The following is a 20,715-nucleotide window of genomic DNA, read 5'->3' as shown; positions in this document are numbered from 1 at the left end:
GCAGAGCAGAGTGGGGCAATCCCCTCCTTTGCCTGGCTGGAGATGCTGTGCCTAACACAGGTTATGAATGCCAGTTTCATAAAAGCTAAGCCACAATTCTCAACTGATTTTTTTTTTCTTCCTTCAGATTTATAGAGGTTTGGGTGGGGGAGTGGATGACAATTTTTTCCAGGGTTTTTTACTTTAAAATTTATTGAAATCATTATTAAGAAGTAGTCAGCTAATAAACAAATGCATTTTCATCTAGTAGTTTCTTACCTTTTTACATGTTTCAATTTGTGGTCAATAAAAAGATTGTGGGGCTTTTTTTTAATATTAAAAAAATCAATTTTTCAGTGACAACATGTTTAATATGAAAATTATAACTTCAGTAAACATGTCAAATAAGGAAAGTAAAGAGTAAAACTGGAGTAATACAACACAGTATTGCAGTAAGGAGAAATTAAGGTTGGAGAAATTATTCAGAGGTCATCAGTAAGTGCAGATTTATTAATCAAAATTTTAATGCTTGTACTGGGAAGGAAGATGACAGATTCTCTTCCTTCCCTTCCTTCTGCCCATTCCTCATGCTCCTGTGAATTTTATTCTTTGCATTTTATGTGTTGCTGGGAACTGGCAGAGCCTTGCCTTCCTTGACACTCTCAAGTGTGGCTGGCACTCCCCTGCCCACCTCTGCGGGAGGCATGGGGAATGCCTCAGCCTCCTCAGTGCTGCAGGTCATGGTCACTCGCTAATCCTGGGTGTAGAAGGAGTGAGGTTTGGGTCTTATTTCCAGTAGAAAGTCTACTACCTCAGACTTGCTATAACGGTGCTTTGTTTTCCATTAGTTCCTACAACAGGTCTCTGATGACAGCCTTCAGCTTAGATATTATTAATAAGATCATGTTTTCTACACTTCAAATTAGCTGTTAGCTGGCCTACTGCAGTTTTTGGTCAGGCAGGAGAAAGATGTCTCAAAGCAGGCATTCACCTTTCTTTGTTTACAGAACATAAGGTAGCCCGTTCAGAGCCCACCTCAAGTTAACAGGAGGGATACTATTGATTTCACTGGGCTTTGGATCAGAGGCTGTGGAGTCCTAAACATGGTATGAATTAAGAAATAAAGGTTTATTACTTTAGCAGCATAGCGGTGCAGGACAGGGGAAGGGGAGCAGAAGGCCTGAAAGACCAAGGAAATCTCTCGAGACTTCCTAGAAGGTCTTTTGCAGCCCAGAAAACCTCCCAGCTCCAGTCCATGCTGTCGCAATGTGAGGAATGGCCTTCACTTCCATTGTGGGATAGAAAAACATATCATTAAAAAGCAGGGCAAGAAGGACACAGCTTGTGTGCCAGGCAAGACAGTGGCTGCATTTGTTCTAAACCAATAAAAAGATCTGTGCAGACAGGCACAGAGACTATCATTTCCTGGGGACAGCCTATCGCGGGGTGGCTGGCAGGCTGCAGCTCTGTGTTTGCTCCTGTGTTACTCCAGCGAGATGCCGATCAGGGCACAGATGCCAAGGCACCCAGTGCCCCGTGGTACCTACCTGTGCCGGCAGGCAGCAGGCAGGGAGGGTCAGCTGGAGCTGGGTGTCAGGGCTCTCTCTCTCCAGGGCTGCAAATATGTCCGTGGTCTGAGTGCTGCCTTTTTTCAGTGCTTTTACACAGCACTCATGGACTTCAACAGGAATGTGCATATAAGGCGAGCACCACTTAGCCCTTCATTCAGCCTGGCAGCAATTAAGGACAAAAAGCCCTTTAGAATAATTTTTACTGGTTTGTTACCCTTACTTGAAAAGAAACAGAGCGCAAGGTTTTCAGTGGGGTTTTGGGGAGTTTCTTTTTAAAATACTCTGCCATTGCTCATGGACAATTTAGTTTTTGAAAATGAAACACTACAGGCGATTAATCTACCATATGACCTAAGCGTCACTGTTATTTCAGTCACAAGAAAGCTTGAATTTCATGTGGCCAAGATTACTGAGGTTTTAAGAACATCAGTATCAATTCACTGCTACAATTGCTTTTCTCCATATTTTTGTTCCAGGGCCATAACCACCATTCTGACAGCTCTCTGTGCCTGATCCAAAGTCCCTGAAACCAACAGTGGGTTCTCCGGCAGCTGTTACGGGTTTTGCACAGTCATCTGGTTGAACCACTGCGTGTGCCACAGTGCAACTGATGCAGTAGTACCAGCTGCCCTCAGACTGTGATGGCAAACTGAGCAAGGAATTGATGAAATCCATCAGAAAACCATCAAAAAACTGCACCAGCAGTGAGACAAACATCGAATGATGCTGAAACAGCATTTAAGCATGGTTGTGGAGGTTTTAAACTCTCACCAGGCTCGGTAGCTCTATGATCTGGAACTCCACAAGGTGTCACAGGTCTCTTCCCTGTCTCCCCTCCTGCCTCTCCAGTGTGGCAGAATCACCTCCTGATCACAGGATTGGTACCTGACAGGCTAGATGTGGCCCTGCATCCCTCAGAGCTGCTGGGCAGCACTCCTGCTCTAGCTATCTGGCCAAAAGCCCTGCGCATCCCCAATCTGTGGCCAGAATGAAGTGCTCTCCCTCTCCCTCCTCTACTTTGCACCTAACAGGGTGAAGGAGGAGCCAGGGAAAGCACAAGGGGAAGTGAACTTCTTTCTTTCTCTCCACACTGCTAGGAATAAGGAGACAGCAGGGAAGACAAAAAGGCTGGAAGGGCAAGAGACGGAACGAGCAAAGTTATTTCTCCTAATTCAGTCCTTCTTTGAAGGCACTGTGATTTTAAATGGACTGAGAGGTATTTTCTTCTATTGCTGAAGCACTAACAGGGAGCAGTTTTGCTTGACACTGGGGCACAGTAAGCAGGTCAGGCACCTTAAAAAAATGAATTTAAGCCTCACTTTCTGAAACCAAAACTCTCATGGCCTTCAAAGGATACCAATATGCATATTTACATTTAACTTGACTACAACTGCAAAACCTATTGGCGTCATCTGATTACAAATATTCTCAGTGCTTTTTAATGTCCGTCTAGGTATGAAATCTTTCCCATGTTCCAGTGCCATAATTCTGAAGTTAACCTGCCTGCATGCCCGCTGCCCTGTCTGGGTGCCCCACATGTGCTGTTTGTCCTGACTCTGCCTCTAGTGCTGGAACAGCAGAGCAGAGTGACCACAACTTCAAGCAAAGCATTAGCTCTAGCTCTGGCTCACCTCAGCTTTGCCACAGCCTCCCCAAAGGCCTTTTGCTCATAAGAGAACATTCTGCATTTCATGTTTCTCTTGTAGATGTGTTTTCAGAGTTTTCTCTGCCTCTTTTTGTCAGTGATTAAAGACAACTGGCCGTAGGTGAGTTTGCATTAAATCCAATAGCATTAAATCCAATATTGTGTCTTTTACATAATAGCTTCTACGCACCAGGACTTATAATTTTTCTCATACTGCATTCACAAATTTATCCTCTCAGAGCAGAATTACTAGGAACAGACTTTTTGATTTCAAAGATGAAAAGATCATGATTTTACTGAAGGAAAAGCATGGATTCAGCTGGGTGTAGGACTGGAAATGAATTTTTCTTCAGGATATTTATGTTTTGTTTGGTTATTTGTTTGCTTTACATATAATCCCATAGCAGTGGGTGGTACTCACATCATCTCCATAAACAAATGATCTGGAAAGCAACCTGATGTTTAATTTCCTTAACCCATCAAAACCTCCTTACCTCATACAGCAGCATGCCAATCTGAAACCTTGACTCAATATTCTGAGTAAATGGGGGGAGGAAGGACGAACTGCTGCTTTTTCTTTCCCACTTTTGTTAAAAGGCAACCAAGCATGACTCTTCCTACCCTGACTAACCTGGGTAGGTGCCAGATGGATTTTTCCTTTCTCTAGGCAATGGCTCAGGAATTTCATCTGGCTAGAGCTGGGGCTGTGGGCTTCTTGCTGGCCTTTTCACTCCAGCCTCCCCTTTCTCAGCAGTTAATCCCATCTTTCTCCCCACATCCACTATTAGCTGGACTGTACTGTTCCTTGACAATCAGCTTACAGCGGGGACTAAATTCTGCCTTTTCCTTCTGGAAACAAAGAGATGTGCCTGAAAGAAAAGCTTCCAGCCACTCACGGAATAAGAAATTAAAATCCTGAGGCAGTGCCTATGGGAGAAGAATGGATGGCTGGCCAAGACAGCATGCTGACCTGGCTCTTTAAAAATAGATTTCTTTTATGTAGTTCCCGATATTTATCATGGATAGCTAAACTTTAGACAACATGATTCTCAAAAATACTGTAAAGTCGACAAGGAAAATCTGATGTGCTCATTGATTAGAGCATCTTAACCCCTCTGGATTTAGTGCCCTACAACAAATGCCAGGACACAACATATATGGAATTAGCTTGGGAAATGAGTACCCTATTCTAATCCCATAACTGCAAAATGGCTTTCTATACTAACCAAAATATTTAATTGTTACTGCTTTTCCTAATGAGCAGAACTACTGAATACACTTCAGGGTTTTCTTCTGCCTAAATGATACCTTTCTTCCTTCTATTTCCTGTCAAACTCGCTCACATTCAAAAAAGCCTAAAACAAACAGAAAAGCTATTGTACCTCATCAAATTATCTCCTCTTGTGGTGTGTAAGCAATGAAGAACGCATAAAATTTGTAATACTCCACGTTACTTTTGCAATACTCTATGTTACCATGCTTTAAAATCTCTCCAAGTATTGAAGAGTTAAAGCTTGCTGTGTGTGCCTGTGACCTGGGATGTTAAGATTCAGCCAGTGTAGTCTGGCTCCTGCGGGAGAGCCCTGGCATGCAGACCCAGCAGCAGCAACCCAGCCCTGGATCCTGCCTGGCAGCTCTCTCCCAGCAGGAGCATTTCCCAGAGAAGCCTGCCCTTGCCGAAACAAACCTCACTGGAAAATGGCAGCTAAACCCTAAAGCAAAGAAAGCACTTTGGTGCTGAAGCCTCCAATTTCACCTGACAGACTATTACTCTATTTATCTGAACTGCACTCAGAAAACTCCAAGGATTCCCTCATTCTCAAAAGTATAAACAAGTTTCAGTTTCTCTTTCACTTAAAAAACCTTGTCTTTTCACTCAGCTGGCATCTGACTTGCGCTGTTAGATTCTGGGCAAGTTTTCACCACTGGGAAAGTATTTTTTTAGAGGATCTGCTGTCCCCACTCCTTTCTTTCACTTTTTTTCCCCGCCTCTCCCAAGGAATACTGACTAGCCTTTAAGAGAAAGAAGGTTTCTTAATGGCCAGTTCTGGTGAAATTAGCTTTTGAAATTTGAGCACATTTTAATATAGCATTGTTTCCAAAAAGTAAAATGTAGAAGGAATAACACCACCTCTCTGTGAAACACAGCATCTTCAACAAATAACACTAGCTCCCCCACCACCCACACCTAGGCTCAACATCATATTTTCACTGAAAGTTCCTAAAATACATCTTTAAAGATAGCAGAGGTACATATTCATTATTTTTCTACTATTTTTTTTCCACATACAAATTGAGTACAGATTACATCCCTGCCAATTTTGTTTCCAATAGAATAGGAAAAATAAAACTATAACAAATTGCTTTTATTACTTCCTTAAACAAGAATTGAAACTTGTCCAAAAAAGCACATCAAAGACTAACTTTGATGACTTGAGCTTTTGCCAGACACAGTGGTGATATAATAAAGCAAAAACTTAAATGCATATTAATAGAGGAATAAGCAACTGGGCATTAAAAGAATGCCTGATTTTAATAGCACAAAGTGGGTTAATTGGTTCATTGATGGCTTGCACTAAATATAAAGCAGATTTTCAATGGAAATACTGTATGATTTATATCATGTTGTCTCTATTCCTAAATTCCTTCAACACCAAGAAGCCCTACTGACTTTGGGAGCATCTTGGTGTGCTGTGATGGTTCGTCAGGCCTGATTAGCAGCACAGTAATTAAGCATGGCCTTGAAGAAACAGCTTCATTTATTTGGCACAAGAACTATGAGTACACCAGGGAACCACTTTTTGTGTTTGTCTAATTTCCTCCCCTTAGGGTGTAACACTGCTATGCCTGAAACCACCAGGAACTTCACAAAGGGTTTAAGGGGAACCAAGACCAGATCTCACGGGTCACCTTGCCTTTGGCTGGGGAGAATTATACTGGAAACAAACTGAACCTTCTAAGTGACACCTGTGGCTCTAAAAAACATTGTCTTTACCTAACCAAGGGTTGGCTCAGCACAGGGGACACATGTGGGGTAGGAGAGTGTGGGCCCAGTAGTGCAGGTGTGGCCAAGATGCTCTGCACTCTGGCCAGTGTGGGGAGCAGGGACTGGCCACCACCCCGGGGCTGCTGCCTCCTGGTGTGGGCTTCTTTGACCAGCTGACTGGACCTGGGCGCCAACTTCAGCACTGGGTTATCAGCTCATCAGCTCAACTTTCACTGCCTATTGCACCTGGGGCACCAAGAGTAGTGCTTGGCCTTGCATCCTGGGAGGGCAGGCATGGGCTTTAACGCAGATAAAACACAGCTTGCTTCTCCACTGCCACCCGCCTCTTCTCTGGTTACAAGAAGAAAAGAAATGTTTCAAAGCAAAACCCCATGTACTGACTCTCCACAAACACTTCCATTTAGCCAAATGATACAGTTTACTTAAGCACAGACCAGAAGGAAGGCGAATGCAAGGGAGAGATCTACCGATGTATCTAAACCTCCCTTTTCTAAAGCCATGCACGAATCTCTTTTAAATGTATTACAATTCATCCTCTGTTTACTTTAGGCAAACAGAAAAACTCATGGTGGAGCACTCGTTTTCGCAAGCTAATCAAGAACATTAGGTCCCAACAGATTCATTTAATAGAAATATAATAGCCATTCCTGCTTGCTTTTAATCTCGTCTAGCTGCAAATGCTAAAATGAACAGCGAATTAACCCTGCCTTGGAACAGAGATTCTTTCACAGCTGATATCATCTCTCTTATGGCTTGTAAACACTCCAGGCTCCCTGTATGTGCTTTCCTGGCTTTCGCTCTTTCCCCGCAGCAGAGGAGAGGAATGGAGAGGAGAGGAGTGGAGAGGAGAGGATGCTTTGGATTGCATGCAGCTATGAAGGGGAGGAATAGGCGAGCTCTAAAGGGAGGATTGCCTGTTAGCACAATGAAATGCAGTGCTGCCACCTGAAAACAAGGCAGAGATAAAAGGTGGATGGGAGAGTGAGTTTTGGGGCACTTTTGAGGAAGGGGGGGGGGGCTTTCTGTGCATGACCAGCCACTCCCTGCATGGCTCTCCCTGATTTACCAGTGCAAGTCAAGGTAGTAAGACAAGGCCATTCATGTGCTGACATCAAATATAAGATATTTTTCAAGCAATTTGAGATCTTAAACTGTTCATGGATAGCAGAACTAGCATTAGAACGTGAAAACAGTAAAAAAACCTATCATATTTCGTAATGTATGTCATAATGAACAAAAGCCTTTAAAAAAACGGTTTTCACTGTGCTAAAGTAACAATCTAGACTTGTTGTAAGTATGTTATTCTTACAAGTAGTTCGCAGTTATTCTTGAAGGCAAGTCTTGGAGTTTCCTTAGCATAGTGCTGCTGGGGAAAATTTTCAGCATGTCCATCTTCATCTCTAGCCTGAAGGGAAATATAATGGCCTATTTAGGGACTTACAAATAATGGAAGGAAAAAAATAGCTAAAAGCATAACAGCTCAGATCATTAAAACAGACGGGAATCCCAAAATACAACATTATTAAAAAGTTTCTTTAAATAGTCAGTACACCTTTTAGATACGAGAACTTGGGATGCTGTTTTCTTACATAGCTTAGATTGAACATGCAAATTCATTGTGGAGTAATAATTAAAACAACAAAAGACAAAACCAAAATGAAATATTTGAGCTGGAAACTGTGAGAAACTCAGGGTTTCAATTTACTCCATTGCATTTTTCAGGATTACATTACATATGTACTTGTTTAAACTTTTTGACATGCTTAAGTGATCCCTAGATAATGTACTTGTATTTTCAGTTTAACAGTAAGGCCAAAAAAAAAAGTTTTCATACTCATAATTTACATGTAATACTATTACAAATAAATTGATTCCCCCTCCATGTTTTAAGTGAAGCTTTGAAAGGAGCAATCATCTAGTGAGAACAATGATCCTTCAGTCAAATGTGGTCAAAATATTTAATGACAAAGATGCATTAAAAGTTACTGGTTATTTGTAACTACGCTGTTAATTAAGAAAGCTGAAGTTTAAATGGAGACATTACCAGAGCCCATTAGCAATCCTGCTCGCATATAGTATTTTTCCCTTCTCATCTCGAGCGTTTTCTGCTTTTGAGTTAAAGCAAAAGGGAGAAGCAGGTGAAAGGAGGAGTGTCAGCAATACGCTCATTACACTGTTCATTTGAGTGACACTTGCACTCCGTTCCGCTCCATCTCATCTGATTCCTGACTGTTCGCTCTCTCCCTCTCACAGCCTCCCGAAATTCACAGCTGAGCTGTCTCCCTCACATATGGCTTGCATATAATTATGCACATTCCATTTTACACTGCATTAAAATGATGAGCTCCTGGCTCCCTGCCAACCTATTTAAATCAGCCCCTGCCCAAAGAAGCCAGGGAGAGGAGGAGGGCAGAGGCGGGGTGACCAGATCGGGGGCGAGGGGTGCAGGCAGAGGCAGCGGGGCGAGGAGCAGGTACCCTGCTCCCCATCCCTCCTGCTGCCCCGTGTGTGCTCCTGGGGCGGGGGTGTCCAGGGATGCCCAGGTGCCATCCGGGCACACCTCGGCGCCTGTGGCAGCACTGGCATATTGCTCGCCCCTTGCGCAGCGTGAACCGCCTGTCGTCGCATGTCACACGCCCAGCACTCAGGCTTTTCAGCGTTGGCATTCATGAAAGATATTTACACCTTGCAGGCTCTGTGACTTGTTTGTCTTCAAACAGGCTTCTGCCTCTCCCCGAGGAGACGGGGTGGGAAAGGGGAGACGTGGGCTAACAGTACTGTCGATTTTTAGGAAAACATGAAGGGTCTGCACCTCAACGAAAGCCCCTTGACTCCAGCAGGCTCTGACTCGGGCCTCTGCTTGCCAGCCATGGGGCGTGAACACAGTTTGCCCAACAGAAAATGCCATTTTTAACAGTGCAAAATTAGTCCAAAGGTGTATTTTGAGAAGTACCTAAAAGTGATGATTATTACAGAACTGGGAAGTGGGAAACAAGTTTATTCTGTTTCTAGCAGTTTATAGGTATTTTCATTCTACACCCTCAATAGTTATGGGGTAAAAAATGTTTAAAATTTTTCTTTAAAACCACAAGAAAGAGGATTCCTGAGCATCTGAAATCACTCTTATATTGACAAAGGTTTAAATGCATTCTTATTATTAGTTTGAAACTGAAACCTCTCTGACACAATTTGTCTACCTCCATGCTACATGGAATACAAAGTTCAAATCTGTGTTTGCTGAACCTCCCCCCCCTTACTCTCCCCACCCAAATTCTCATTCTGAAAACAAACTTTGTCCTTTCCTCTCCTCCATGAAGGAATATGGGCAACTCACTGAAGCTCTTCCAGGTCATCTAGGTGACAACTGGGGGATGAATGCCTTAAAAATGCCTTGCACAAATAGAAACAGACCTGTCAGCTCAGGAAAACAGATGCCAATGGGATGCTCAGTGATGGACAGCTAGGGAGATATTGGTGGGGCACAGGTGTTGTGTGGGGCTCTGAATCGCTGTTGGTGCCCCCAGATCCCTGAAATTTTATCTTGGCACCACGCAATACATTGTGCATGTGACGGCTGGCACACTGTAACCTGCCAGTGACCCTCTGGAGCGTTATCTTGCTGCACACACACACCTTGTAAAACAAATGGATATCAGGGTGTTTGCAGTGCATCTGTCAAAATATAGAGGCAAACCCCACTGACCTTGACCCGCTTACCAAAACTACCAGTTACACAAAGGTTATTCACCCCTGCTCATGGCAACATGCCCCTGCTCCTACTGATCCAAACTTTGCTTTATTTAATTTTGGATGTCACTGAAATTTCTAGTATCAAAACCTGTTTAGCTACATACTGCCATAATTTGCTCAGGCAGCAGAAATATACCTAATTTAGCTAGCTGGTTTCCATTGTGAAAAACACCTACTCTGACCAGGACTAACTCTCCAGTATCTTAACATTAATTCATTACTACCATACTCCAGTTGTAAATAATTTGCAGAAGGAAACACTCTTAAAATGTTCATCCCTGTTCTAAGCACATTAAAAAAGTGGATCAGAATTTATCTTGCAATGGTAATATTGTGATATAGCTGTGCCTACACTGACCCACTCCCAACCACTGCTGCACACCAGTGACTGCCTTGGTTCCCCAGCATCTCAAGCTCACTCGCAGCAAGCTGGCATCTACAGCTTTGCCATCAGGCCTGGCTGCCATGGGAGGCTATTGTTGAAAAGAAAACAACGGCAAAAAAACCCAAGCCAAATCTGTGATCACTCTGATTTTTTTAAAAAAAGCTTTAATACTGCTAAAATCATTATTGGAATGCTCTCATCAAAAAATGTATGTCTGAACTGCTAGATGTGATTGATTGCATGTATGTAATATATGGGACAATATGACTACTCTCACAGCACTTTTTGTTCCAGGACAAAAAAGGCATCAGCTCGTGTTCTGAGGCCTGGAACCATGGTTAGCACTGCTAGTTTTATCAGTGCAAAACTGCTGCAACTTCACTGTGGCAGTGCCTCTCCTGGGATTTACTGAATCTCCTAATTCAATACCCTCTACTGGCAGACAGCCGCCTTCCCGTCAGCTGCATGGGATCCGAGAGGGAAACTTGCCCATCGCCAGCCCCTGGGGACACCGGGCTGGACACTTGACAAGACCAGTGGCACACACACACACACACACATCACCTTACTGCTACTGCCAGCATAGAGCACATTGCCCAAGGAGCGGTGTTGGCAAAGAGGATCTAGTGAGGAAATGGCAGTTGACTTGGTGGAGGTGGTCTGGCTGTAAGGTCAGCCTGATGATGGGTTGTGTGGGAAATCATGGCCTTTAATTGCAGGTTAGATATCAGGAAGCCCTTCTTAATGACAGGTACAGCAAAGCACTGGAGCAGATTGCCTAAGGAGACTGTCAAAGCCCCATCACTGGACATTTTTAAGAGCAGATGAGGCAAACATCTGCCAGGAATGACATACATGGAGTAGCTCCTGATGTGGGGAAGCTGGACAGATGAGAGCATCTCCTGTCCTAGGTCCCTTTTTTCTCTGCTTTCTACTGCTGAGCTTTGAAAGAAAATGGCAGGAGGCTAAGGAAAAAAAAAATTAGAAAAAAAAACAAACCAGAAAACAGGATCTGAAAGGACCTCTCTGAAAATAGCACAGCTTTTGATGTTCAGAGATATGTCTGCTCATTAATAAGTGCATGATGACAACTATCTTTGGCTACAGAAACTGTGCTATTTGCTCGTAAGCCAGCCAGCCTATATTTGTGAAAGATGCCAATAGTTTGGAAACAGACTATATATTCAGTCAAGATTCCTTTTTTTAACACAACGGAGGAAGAACAATCTACAGCAGAATTTCATCCTCTCCAAGGAGCGTGGATATTTGTTTCTCCTTATTCTCAGAAGAAAATTATCTTGATCCAGACAGAGGATTTCTTAGCTTCAGTGTAAGTCTTTTTATGCAGCTTTAGCCTTGGAAGAGGAAATCTGTGCTTACATTTTAATATTAAGGGCAGGATCTTATGATAGTATAAGTCACAAGGCAGGTCGAACCAAATAATTTATTAAGATGGAACTTGCTCATTCAAAGCTTCCACTAAAATGGGACAATGCATTTGCAATGAACTCCTACTGCTTAGTCCACAAAACTTTAATGCCACTTAACCAAAACCACCTAACATTAAGAGCAACAGTCACTTGAGTAAGGCAGAGTGACAGAATATTAGTCTGCTTACTAGGGATAAAATTGCCACCTAATTTCCATAAATGTCCTTTGAAACAGATGAAACACGGGAATGTTACCCCCAGATATGTTAAAGGCGGCAGGCATTAGTTGGATGTCTCTAGTAGGACAGAAAAGAAGCTGCAAGGAGCTGAATAGCGTTGCTATAGAAGTGCAGATGACTGCATGGAGGCTCCTGTCCCGTGGTGATGAACAGAGGAAGTTCACATCACCCTTAATACTATTGTCTCCAGAGGCTGGCTGCAGATGGGAACTGAAAGCTGTGCTTCCGTTTCCACCACAAAGGTTATCTTTCCTTTCACTGAAACTCGAAGGAAATCCTCAGGGAGACCCTAATCCTTGAAATTCTAGTTCCTGTTCATTTCTGTTGTCCCAGATAATCAATTATCATGCTCGCTACATTCACTGCACCAGCAATAGTAAAAATAGTACTAAACTTCCACCTGCTGGGTATAGTTTTCCCAGAAATATGAACATACTTGCTGTCGTGGTGGGGGAGCCCAACATCAGGGTCCTGGGTGGTGGTGCTGTGCTGGGAATGGAACAGGGCCAGGGAAGACGGTCCAGAGAGGATGTTCCCTGGTTCAGCAACCACTCAGTTACAGGAATGAGCCAGCCCTCAGCTCAGAGAAAGTCTTCCCTCAGGAAAAGCTCCCACTAATGTTTGATGAGAGGTTTGCTCTTCACAAGGATTTCAGGATTTTCCTGAATCACAGAGTGATGGAATAAGCGGTATTTATTTGCTTGTTGCCTCTCTCAGCTGCACTCTATTCACTAATCTCCACAGTTGTAGTGTTTTACCACTCCAAACCTCTAAAATCTTCTCAAGCTTTTTGAAAAAGTCCCAGGTATTTTGAAAACATGTCAAAACAAGGTTGTATAAAATCTCCCAAGACTCAGATCAGTGAAACGGAAGGACCAAAAACCACACTGGTTGTTTATCAAGCTGTTATCATTTACATCCCACAAAAATTGAGGTTATCCCTTTTGCCTGACCTCCTGTGACCAGTACAGGTTAGAGGTAACCACCCTACCCAACATTTTCCAGCCTGGGGTCTCTTTACCAGCAGTGGCTCTCTGCACACTTGGTGGTGGTCTACGGAGAGCTTGCAGGTCAGGTGCTACTAACTCCCCTTGTTTCCAGCTGCTAAAATGCATTTAAAGACAGCTAAAAATACATTAAATACTTTCCTAACATTATTTTTCCATGTAAGCAACTGCTGTAGTCACCACAGGAATGTTATTTGATCGCCAAGGGGAGGGGAAGTGGTCCGCGAGACAATCTGTCTACTGGAGGTGATCTACAAAGTTAAAAAGAAATTCGGAATATGCCCTCTTGTAACTTCTTTATTAAGTATGCAAAGAAAAACCAGAAGGGCTTTTGCTGACTTGTTGCCTCCTCTTCTCTCCCCAAACACGCCACATGAACACATGTACCAACACACACGTGCACATCTCCACCCAGTACTTAAGTTAGGAACCGAGACCTTGTTTATGCTGGAAGAAGGCACCAGTGGACAGAAGCCAGCCGAAAGGCATCACCGTGACAAGCCAAACCTTGGGACTGCACGTGCAGCTCTTCCCAGGTCCTGAGAAGAGGGCCTACTGCAGGAGACAGGTTTTGTTGCCGTTTTGTTGCCTGGGATCTCTCCACAGACTTCCTTGAAGTCTCCCCCTAGCACTCAGCTGCTCCTGGCTCCTACACATTAGAGTACATAACACAACTGTGGAGTCCCTTTCCCAGAGTGAAGTTACATGGTCCCCAAGAAGGAGCAAAGATATCCCTGCAGAGATGCAGTCCCTAAGGAGTTGCAGAGCCTGAGGTTCAATCCCCTGCAGGCATCCTCAGCAAGACAAGGGTCCCTATCATTGTCACAGCTCGTGCTCACAGCTGCTCTTGCCTCACTGTGACATGTCCAGTACAGACAGTGATGAATCTAGACCCAAACTCTAACCTTTGTTCAAACTTCAGTTGCCATTTCAAAGGCAAATACAAAATCTGAATGCAAAACTACTAGTGGCAGACTGGATTAGAAACACATCTCTAGTCCACATGTTTAGGAGAAGGTTTGGTGTGGAAGTGACTTCAGGAGCCAGCAATCTGGCCAGTGTGATTAAGCCCTGAGAAAATACATAATTCTGAATATCCTGCAAACTTCTCCACTGTGCTGACAGATGAAATACTCCCTGACTTCAAAAATAAATAGTCACCAGGTCAAACCTGCTATTCTAACCAAACCCAGCCCACACCACCTCACCATCCCTTTCTGAACACATGTAAAATCTCCTGACAAACAGGCAGTTTTGCTGAGAAAAGCCGACCCAGAAAAAATGCATTACAACAAAGAAGGAGAAAGTGCCAAGCTGTGGAATGATAGGGCAGTGTTTCTGAAATTATCCTTGTCAAAGCAACTGAGGACTGTCACGTTCATTTTCTTGCATAACTGAAGCACATTAAAAAATCCAAACAAATCTGCCTGCAAATCTGAAAAACAGTTATTTAAGGATCTTTTCTTTTTTTTAATTTTTTTTTTAATGTTTGTCTTCCACAGGCTATGGTTCTGAATGGTCCAGCTTTATGTATTAAATTTTTCACTCAGGATTTCATGGTATAAAATTCTCCACAGTGTATGTTTAAAATGCAAGCTGCAAACTCCATTATAATGTAAGGAATCTTATAAGTGGATCAAAAGGAAATACTAATAACAGTACTACTCTAGTGCCTGCTAAAGTAATAACTTCCATCCTACTTCATTTAAAACTTACACCAAAAAATGGATTCACCTTTCTGGATTCTATAAACATTTTCCTCCCCTTCCCCCAGTTTTGCTTCATATACTTTGTAGAAGAACCCTGACTTCCTGCTGGACTTCTCATCCTTCTAGGAAAAATCAGGATTTTCTTTTAATACAGTTTGCAATGCTGTACATTTTTGGCCCTTTCTACCACAGTCATAAAATACCTAGAAAAAACTGGTGATCATTTTCAGCCTCCCAGTACATCCAGAAAGAGCAACTGAAGCAAAAATAGCAGTGTCTACTGCCCTGGATCACTTTTCTGATTTTTGTAGGAAGAGGAGTAGAAGGTTTGAAATGTTAAATGACTCAGGCCCACAAGCAAGCCGAGGTGGTACAGCCTTGATCCAGTTGCTCAAGCAGGGAACTGCCTAATGGTCTCAAGTGAAAACTCTGCATTAAACCTCATATTCCCACTGCATTCCAGGCTTACAGACTTTTCCTTCCTCTATCGGCCAATACCCGGGCAGTTTCTGCAGCTTTCCCACCTTCCGCAGGACTGCGCTACCCTTTCCCTGACAGCTCATGGCATGGTGATGTATGAGAAGTGTTCAGGTGGCTGCCTCAAAAGCTAATTTTTCAAACTGCACAAACCTTTAACCATATAATAAATTTTTTATAACCACTTCCAAATTGTCAAAGAATAAATATAATAACAAACACATAACATTGAAATAATTTGAAATAAACTTTGTTTATTGCCCCTTTGAACATTTTTTCAGCAAGTCACAGCTGCGTGGGATCTTCATAAACGTGAGCCTATCCTGCTAATCTCCCTCCTGATTCACGACAGGCCGGATCCAGAGACACTAATGGACCATGCCTGACAGTTATTGCAACATATTCAATACACAGCCTAAAATATGGCCAGGAAAGAAATGAAAATATACTACAGACTTGCCGGTAGCTTCCATTTTTGTAACGGGTAGCTCGCACCAGCACAGTCAATAAGCATTCCCTCTCTCTTCACATTCCCTGATTATTATCGTTTATGAGATAAAATCAATTTCCAAAGTATTCTGCGTGTTTCACTGTCAGGTAGCTCAAGTATCCCTTGTCACCGCTGCCATTTCTACAAGGGTTCCCCTGTCCAGGTGACAGATTTGGGCACAGGGCAAGCACACATTTCCAATGAGCCTGCCAGAGAAGCAGGGAAACAAATCACAACACCAAGGAGGAAAAAAAAAAAAAGGAAAAAAATCCCAAAACAAACACCAGAAAAAAACCCCATCAGATGTTGGTAAGGTTTAGCTAAGGCTCACAGACCAAACAAATCACTGTCCCTAGTGAATTTGTTTCAATGCATTTGCGTATTTCAAGCTTTTGCATTGTTAATACCAGAGCAACAATGCGGATTTTCTCTGATTGCAGTGTCACATATATGATTAATCATCTTGACTCAGACCATATTTTTTTAAAGCAATTGCAGGCTGGTTTAATGAACTCCTCTCCTACTGGCTTTTATAGACTAGTCATGATCAACATACCATTAAGATAAACCTTGTGCCCCATCCCTCCCCCCTCTGACAGCTTGCCTTATTTGCCTCACAACAGTCAATATCCAATTAAGAGGCAACGGATTTGATCGATACAGAAGGTAACAATAAGACTTAAACAGCTGGCAAATTCTACATGCACTCTTTTTCTTCAATTCCCATCTTCGTGATACAGAAACGCTTCTGTGCTTTGAATAAATGTAGAGAAGGAAAAACAATGGCCAGATCTGGCTGGTAAAGCTTTCCCTCAAATGGGCTGTGTCTGCAAGCTACTGTACAGCCATAAATGCTTGTCTGGGGTCACTGCAATACAGGCATGATCCTATTCTCTCTATTTTCTGTGGCCTTTTAAAGGGTGAAAATAGAAATCTCTTCCTGATCTGGTTACAAGCCACATGTCACTTGGGTCATTCACACATGAAAATGGAGGGGCTGTAATATTATTAAAGCAATCATTTATGAGCTGGGCCAAGGGACCACTGGTCTGAAGAGGGGGGCAAAACCCAACAGGAACTGAATGTAGGCAGGAGAATGGGCAAGGAGAGGGTGAAAAGGAAGAAAGGGAAGCTTTGATACAAATGACATATTCCACAACCTTAATATCATCTCCCAGTCTTTCTGCCAATGATGAATGGCTGCAATAAAAGGTGGGATAGTGGCACATACAAGCAGAGAAAAAGCAAAACCTGCCTGGTGGTGAGGACAACTCATTTTAACTTCCAGCAGCCCAGCTAGAGGTCAGGGACTGAGGTTGCAACATTGCCACTGCCTTTGGGTCTAATACCAGGTACAATACTTCCTCCTCATCTCCCAACACCTCTTTTTGAGGCTTTAATTCAAAGTTTTGCTTTCAAAGACGTTTCACAGAGCACTAGGCTGATACAGTCCAAATGAGGAACCCCTCCTTTTTCAGGATTTCCACTCCATTTTAAATAAGAACTCATGACCGTGTGGAGTGCCACACTCTCACTGACAAATGGGACCTAACCCAAACACTTCTGAGCTTGCTCCCAACACTGGCAGAAAGTTATTCCTAAATTACAGTGGCATGCCTGTGTTCTCTACTGCCCACTGCAACCCTCTGTCATTGGGAGGGATTCCAAGAACATACATCATGTCTAAAACCAGGAAACTGTCTGTTCAAACTCATAAGAAAGCTCAGAGCGCACAGATCTTTTCAGGCAATGGAAGGGAACCGACCATAATTTATCTTCCCAACTTGCCTTGGGATTTGAGAAGTCCCATTCTGAGTTCTCCTTTCTGTCACAATAAGATGGAATGTGCTGAAAAACACCTCCGTCTTCCCAGCTCCCTTCACTGCAATCTTCCACGGGGAGTGGTTGTGAGTAGATCTTTGGCCAGGTTTCTGAATCTAAAGTAATCCACTTCTAACTGTTCCCAGCAGTTTACTCCAGGCCTCAAGGTTTATCAGAATACATCTTTTTTTCAACTCTGTGCGTTGCTATTACAGAAAAAAAAGATAATACTACTTTAACTCTTAAATATAGATGTAAAAAATGAGGACGCTTCCACTTGAAAAAGGAACAGAAAGAAACACATTTTTCTGTCTTCTGCATTCAGGCAGGTGGCTCTGCCCCTGACTCACCTGGCCCCTCACCACACAGTAGAAGTCTGCATGTTCTGCCATGTAATCCTGTAATCCTGATTTTGATGGCTGGACTTGATGACCGATTTTGACTGTTGGACTGATGATATTAAAGGTCTTTTCCAACCTTAATGATTCTATGATTCTCTTTTCAACTTCTCACTCTCAGCTCCTGTCTTGAAAAGCATCCCTTAGAGCTTCACCAGACTCTGCAAACTCCCAGTTAGCACTAGATGTCTCCTCAGGCATATGTATGAGTATTTACATGCCACCTCTACCATTTCATGGTGGCACTGTCAGCTTTTTAAAACTTCCATGTGTTTATTCCAGACTCTTATGTGTTTGCCCCTTAGATAGCTCCTACTTGCCAATATATACTGCAAATACTTAGCCAATAACCTTGCTTACAGCCCTGACCTTCTTCACTGTTCTGTGGACTATTCAGCGTCACCTCAAATGTGTCACCCATTGTGTTGCTGAGCCTGCTGAAATCCAGCTGTTGGCCTGTACAATAGGTCTGCTGCCACAGGTTTGTCTCATTTTCCTCAAAAACAGAGCTATTGCTTCAACAGGGAAGAAAAAAGATGTGGATAGGACTCCTCTACAAAACTGGTACCACAGCTGCAGAGCTGGGAGCTGCCAAAATCACACCCCGGCACCGTGAGTGCCCCTGGGTCCTGCATTCGAGGGCTGGACTTAAGGCAGCCTGGTGAGCTTTGCAATATTCAGAGACCAAAGTACTCCTGATGTTTCTCCGCCCCTGGGCTGTACATCGAATGCTTGCCTCTCCTGTCTCCCGCACAGGGACTAATCTATCTCAGTTTAAGGCTCAATTGAAAGGATGTTCCTGTCTAAGAAGAGTTTGGAGAAACCTGCAGAAAGGTGGCCTTTGGTCTATTATCCACTGTGCACAGCTCCACAAATTCCCCATTGTTTGACTGAGATACAGAGGTCTCTGTCTTGGTCACAGAGTATATTGCAGTAGGAGGCAGCAAGGCTTGGAGGAAACTGGTGCTCTAATTACTACCACTACATGAAAGTACACACGCATCAAGCAAAGAACCAGCTCTAAATAAACACTTTAAGCACATTCTTACTCTACTAAATATTGCTGCTACCTGAAAAACTTCACGTAACTTTCTATTCCCTGACTTATTCCACTAAAATTCAAGGCCCCATTCTCTTGCCTGCATCCAGACCACTTTGCATCAGCTTTCTAAAGCACAGGAATGGTCTCAACTTCTGTTGTTCTTTGTGCACTTTTTCCATCTGTGCCTAAAGGTACTCTAAAGTGAAGAAAGCACCTACTTGCCCCTCACACAATCATGAGTGAAGTTAAGCTTAGGCAAAGGCCAGAGCTAACAAGATAACCACTGGGGTAGTGACAGATGTTCAGCCTAACATAAGATTGAGGCCAGTAGACAGGAAAATCCATCTGTGTTTCCCAGTACTACTAGCAGGAGGAGGACTGTGGTGGTAGCCATCATCTTTTCATTAGCAACAGGCTGGTCAGAGAGAAAAGAAGCCGAGGAATCATCTTTTCATATGCAGAGTGTGAGTTCCAGGAACAGAATTACCATTTCAATTAATTGCATCTAACTATGTAATTAATGTTCGTGTCAGTTTATTACAGGCATCTTCACCATCGATGCTGTGAAATGCAACTTAGTGACTTTTTTTGTGGGGAACGAGATGGAACAACCATTTGTCTCACTTCCATTGTTTATATATTAATCGTTAAATTGTTACTAGTATTATTAATCTCATTATCTTAATTACATGTGTTCTGTCTTTTTAGAGTAGCATTCCCTCCAGAATTAGACTGTTTCACACATCTCCATTGTTCCTCTCCCTCAGTTTAGAAACTTGATGGGGAATCACTGGCATCGAAGAAAGGTGAAATGAGTATTGAGCACAAGAAGCAGCAACATCAGCTGCTTAGCAGGAAGGGGAAATCTATGAGTGCTCTTTAACAACCGGCACACTTCACAGCATACACTGGCAGAACATTCCACATGGCAGGAGGTGAGCCTTAAAAAAATTGGTCCACTATAATCCTTTAAAAGCAGCCTGGGTCTCTTTCTGGAAGTCTAGGTCATGTGCCTGGCACTGCCTCATATGGTGTCTCTCTTCCGCCATTTGTTTATTTGCTTCTGGCAGTTTTGGCAGTGAGGTATCGGAGTGAAATGCACACCACTCCATACATATGGTGGGAAGAATCTAGTGCATCAGTTGAATGCATACTGTACTGTATACACATTCTGTTTTATCTCTGAGCACAGCTGTGCTGTAAAAGCTTACAAAATGTGAAGCCTTCTGTGCAGCAAAAACATCGACAGGAGAAGCTGGCCTATAACTTATTAGGTTGTGACACAAGCCAAAAAAAGCCGGAGTTACAGCTGACAACTCCTGGCATCGTGATGAAAAGCACAGTGGCTCAAGTTAGAGAGGGAGTGTCAGCCCTAGCTTCATGTTTTGGACTTTCACTGCCACGGGTCACAAATAGCATTGCTGGTTTGTTGTAGGACAATGATTCCCAATCCCAGTGCATGGCTTCCAGCTAGTGACTGAAGCAAACAGGCAAATCATCCCCCCGGTGCCCCACTGAGCTTGCAGGCAGCTTGCACTAGGAAGGGATTCAAGGAGGGGGTGGGCAAGAGCCAAAAAGCAATTGTGCCTCTCTTCCTCGCCTTGCACAGCAGCCTTCAAGCTGGTATCAGTCCTGCATTCCCTACTCCCCCTGCAAATTGGACTGAAGGTAGTGGAAACACATGGTAGGAAATTCTCCTGCGCTGGTTGAAGCAGATGTCTGGTAGACTTTTTTTTACCACAACCTTGAAACAGGGACTCTGTAT

General features: G+C 43.2%; 1 protein-coding gene across 2 annotated transcripts in view; it reads right to left on the bottom strand.

Annotated features, from left to right (window-relative positions):
- Positions 1 to 20,715, bottom strand: part of SOBP (sine oculis binding protein homolog) — a 113,185-nt gene that overhangs the window by 41,978 nt on the left and 50,492 nt on the right. The window contains exon 5 of one of the 2 annotated variants that reach the window (XM_032101395.1): positions 7,512 to 7,607. The exons of the other annotated variant lie outside the window; for it this stretch is intronic. Coding sequence (XP_031957286.1) covers positions 7,512 to 7,607 — 96 coding nt within the window. The remainder of the gene's footprint in view (positions 1 to 7,511; positions 7,608 to 20,715) is intronic. 2 annotated transcript variants of the gene reach the window in all.

This window comes from Corvus moneduloides, chromosome 3, assembly GCF_009650955.1.
Source record: "Corvus moneduloides isolate bCorMon1 chromosome 3, bCorMon1.pri, whole genome shotgun sequence".
Classification (NCBI taxonomy): domain Eukaryota; kingdom Metazoa; phylum Chordata; class Aves; order Passeriformes; family Corvidae; genus Corvus; species Corvus moneduloides.
Note: the sequence above shows the minus strand (reverse complement) of the source record. Positions and strands in the feature narration are given on the sequence as shown.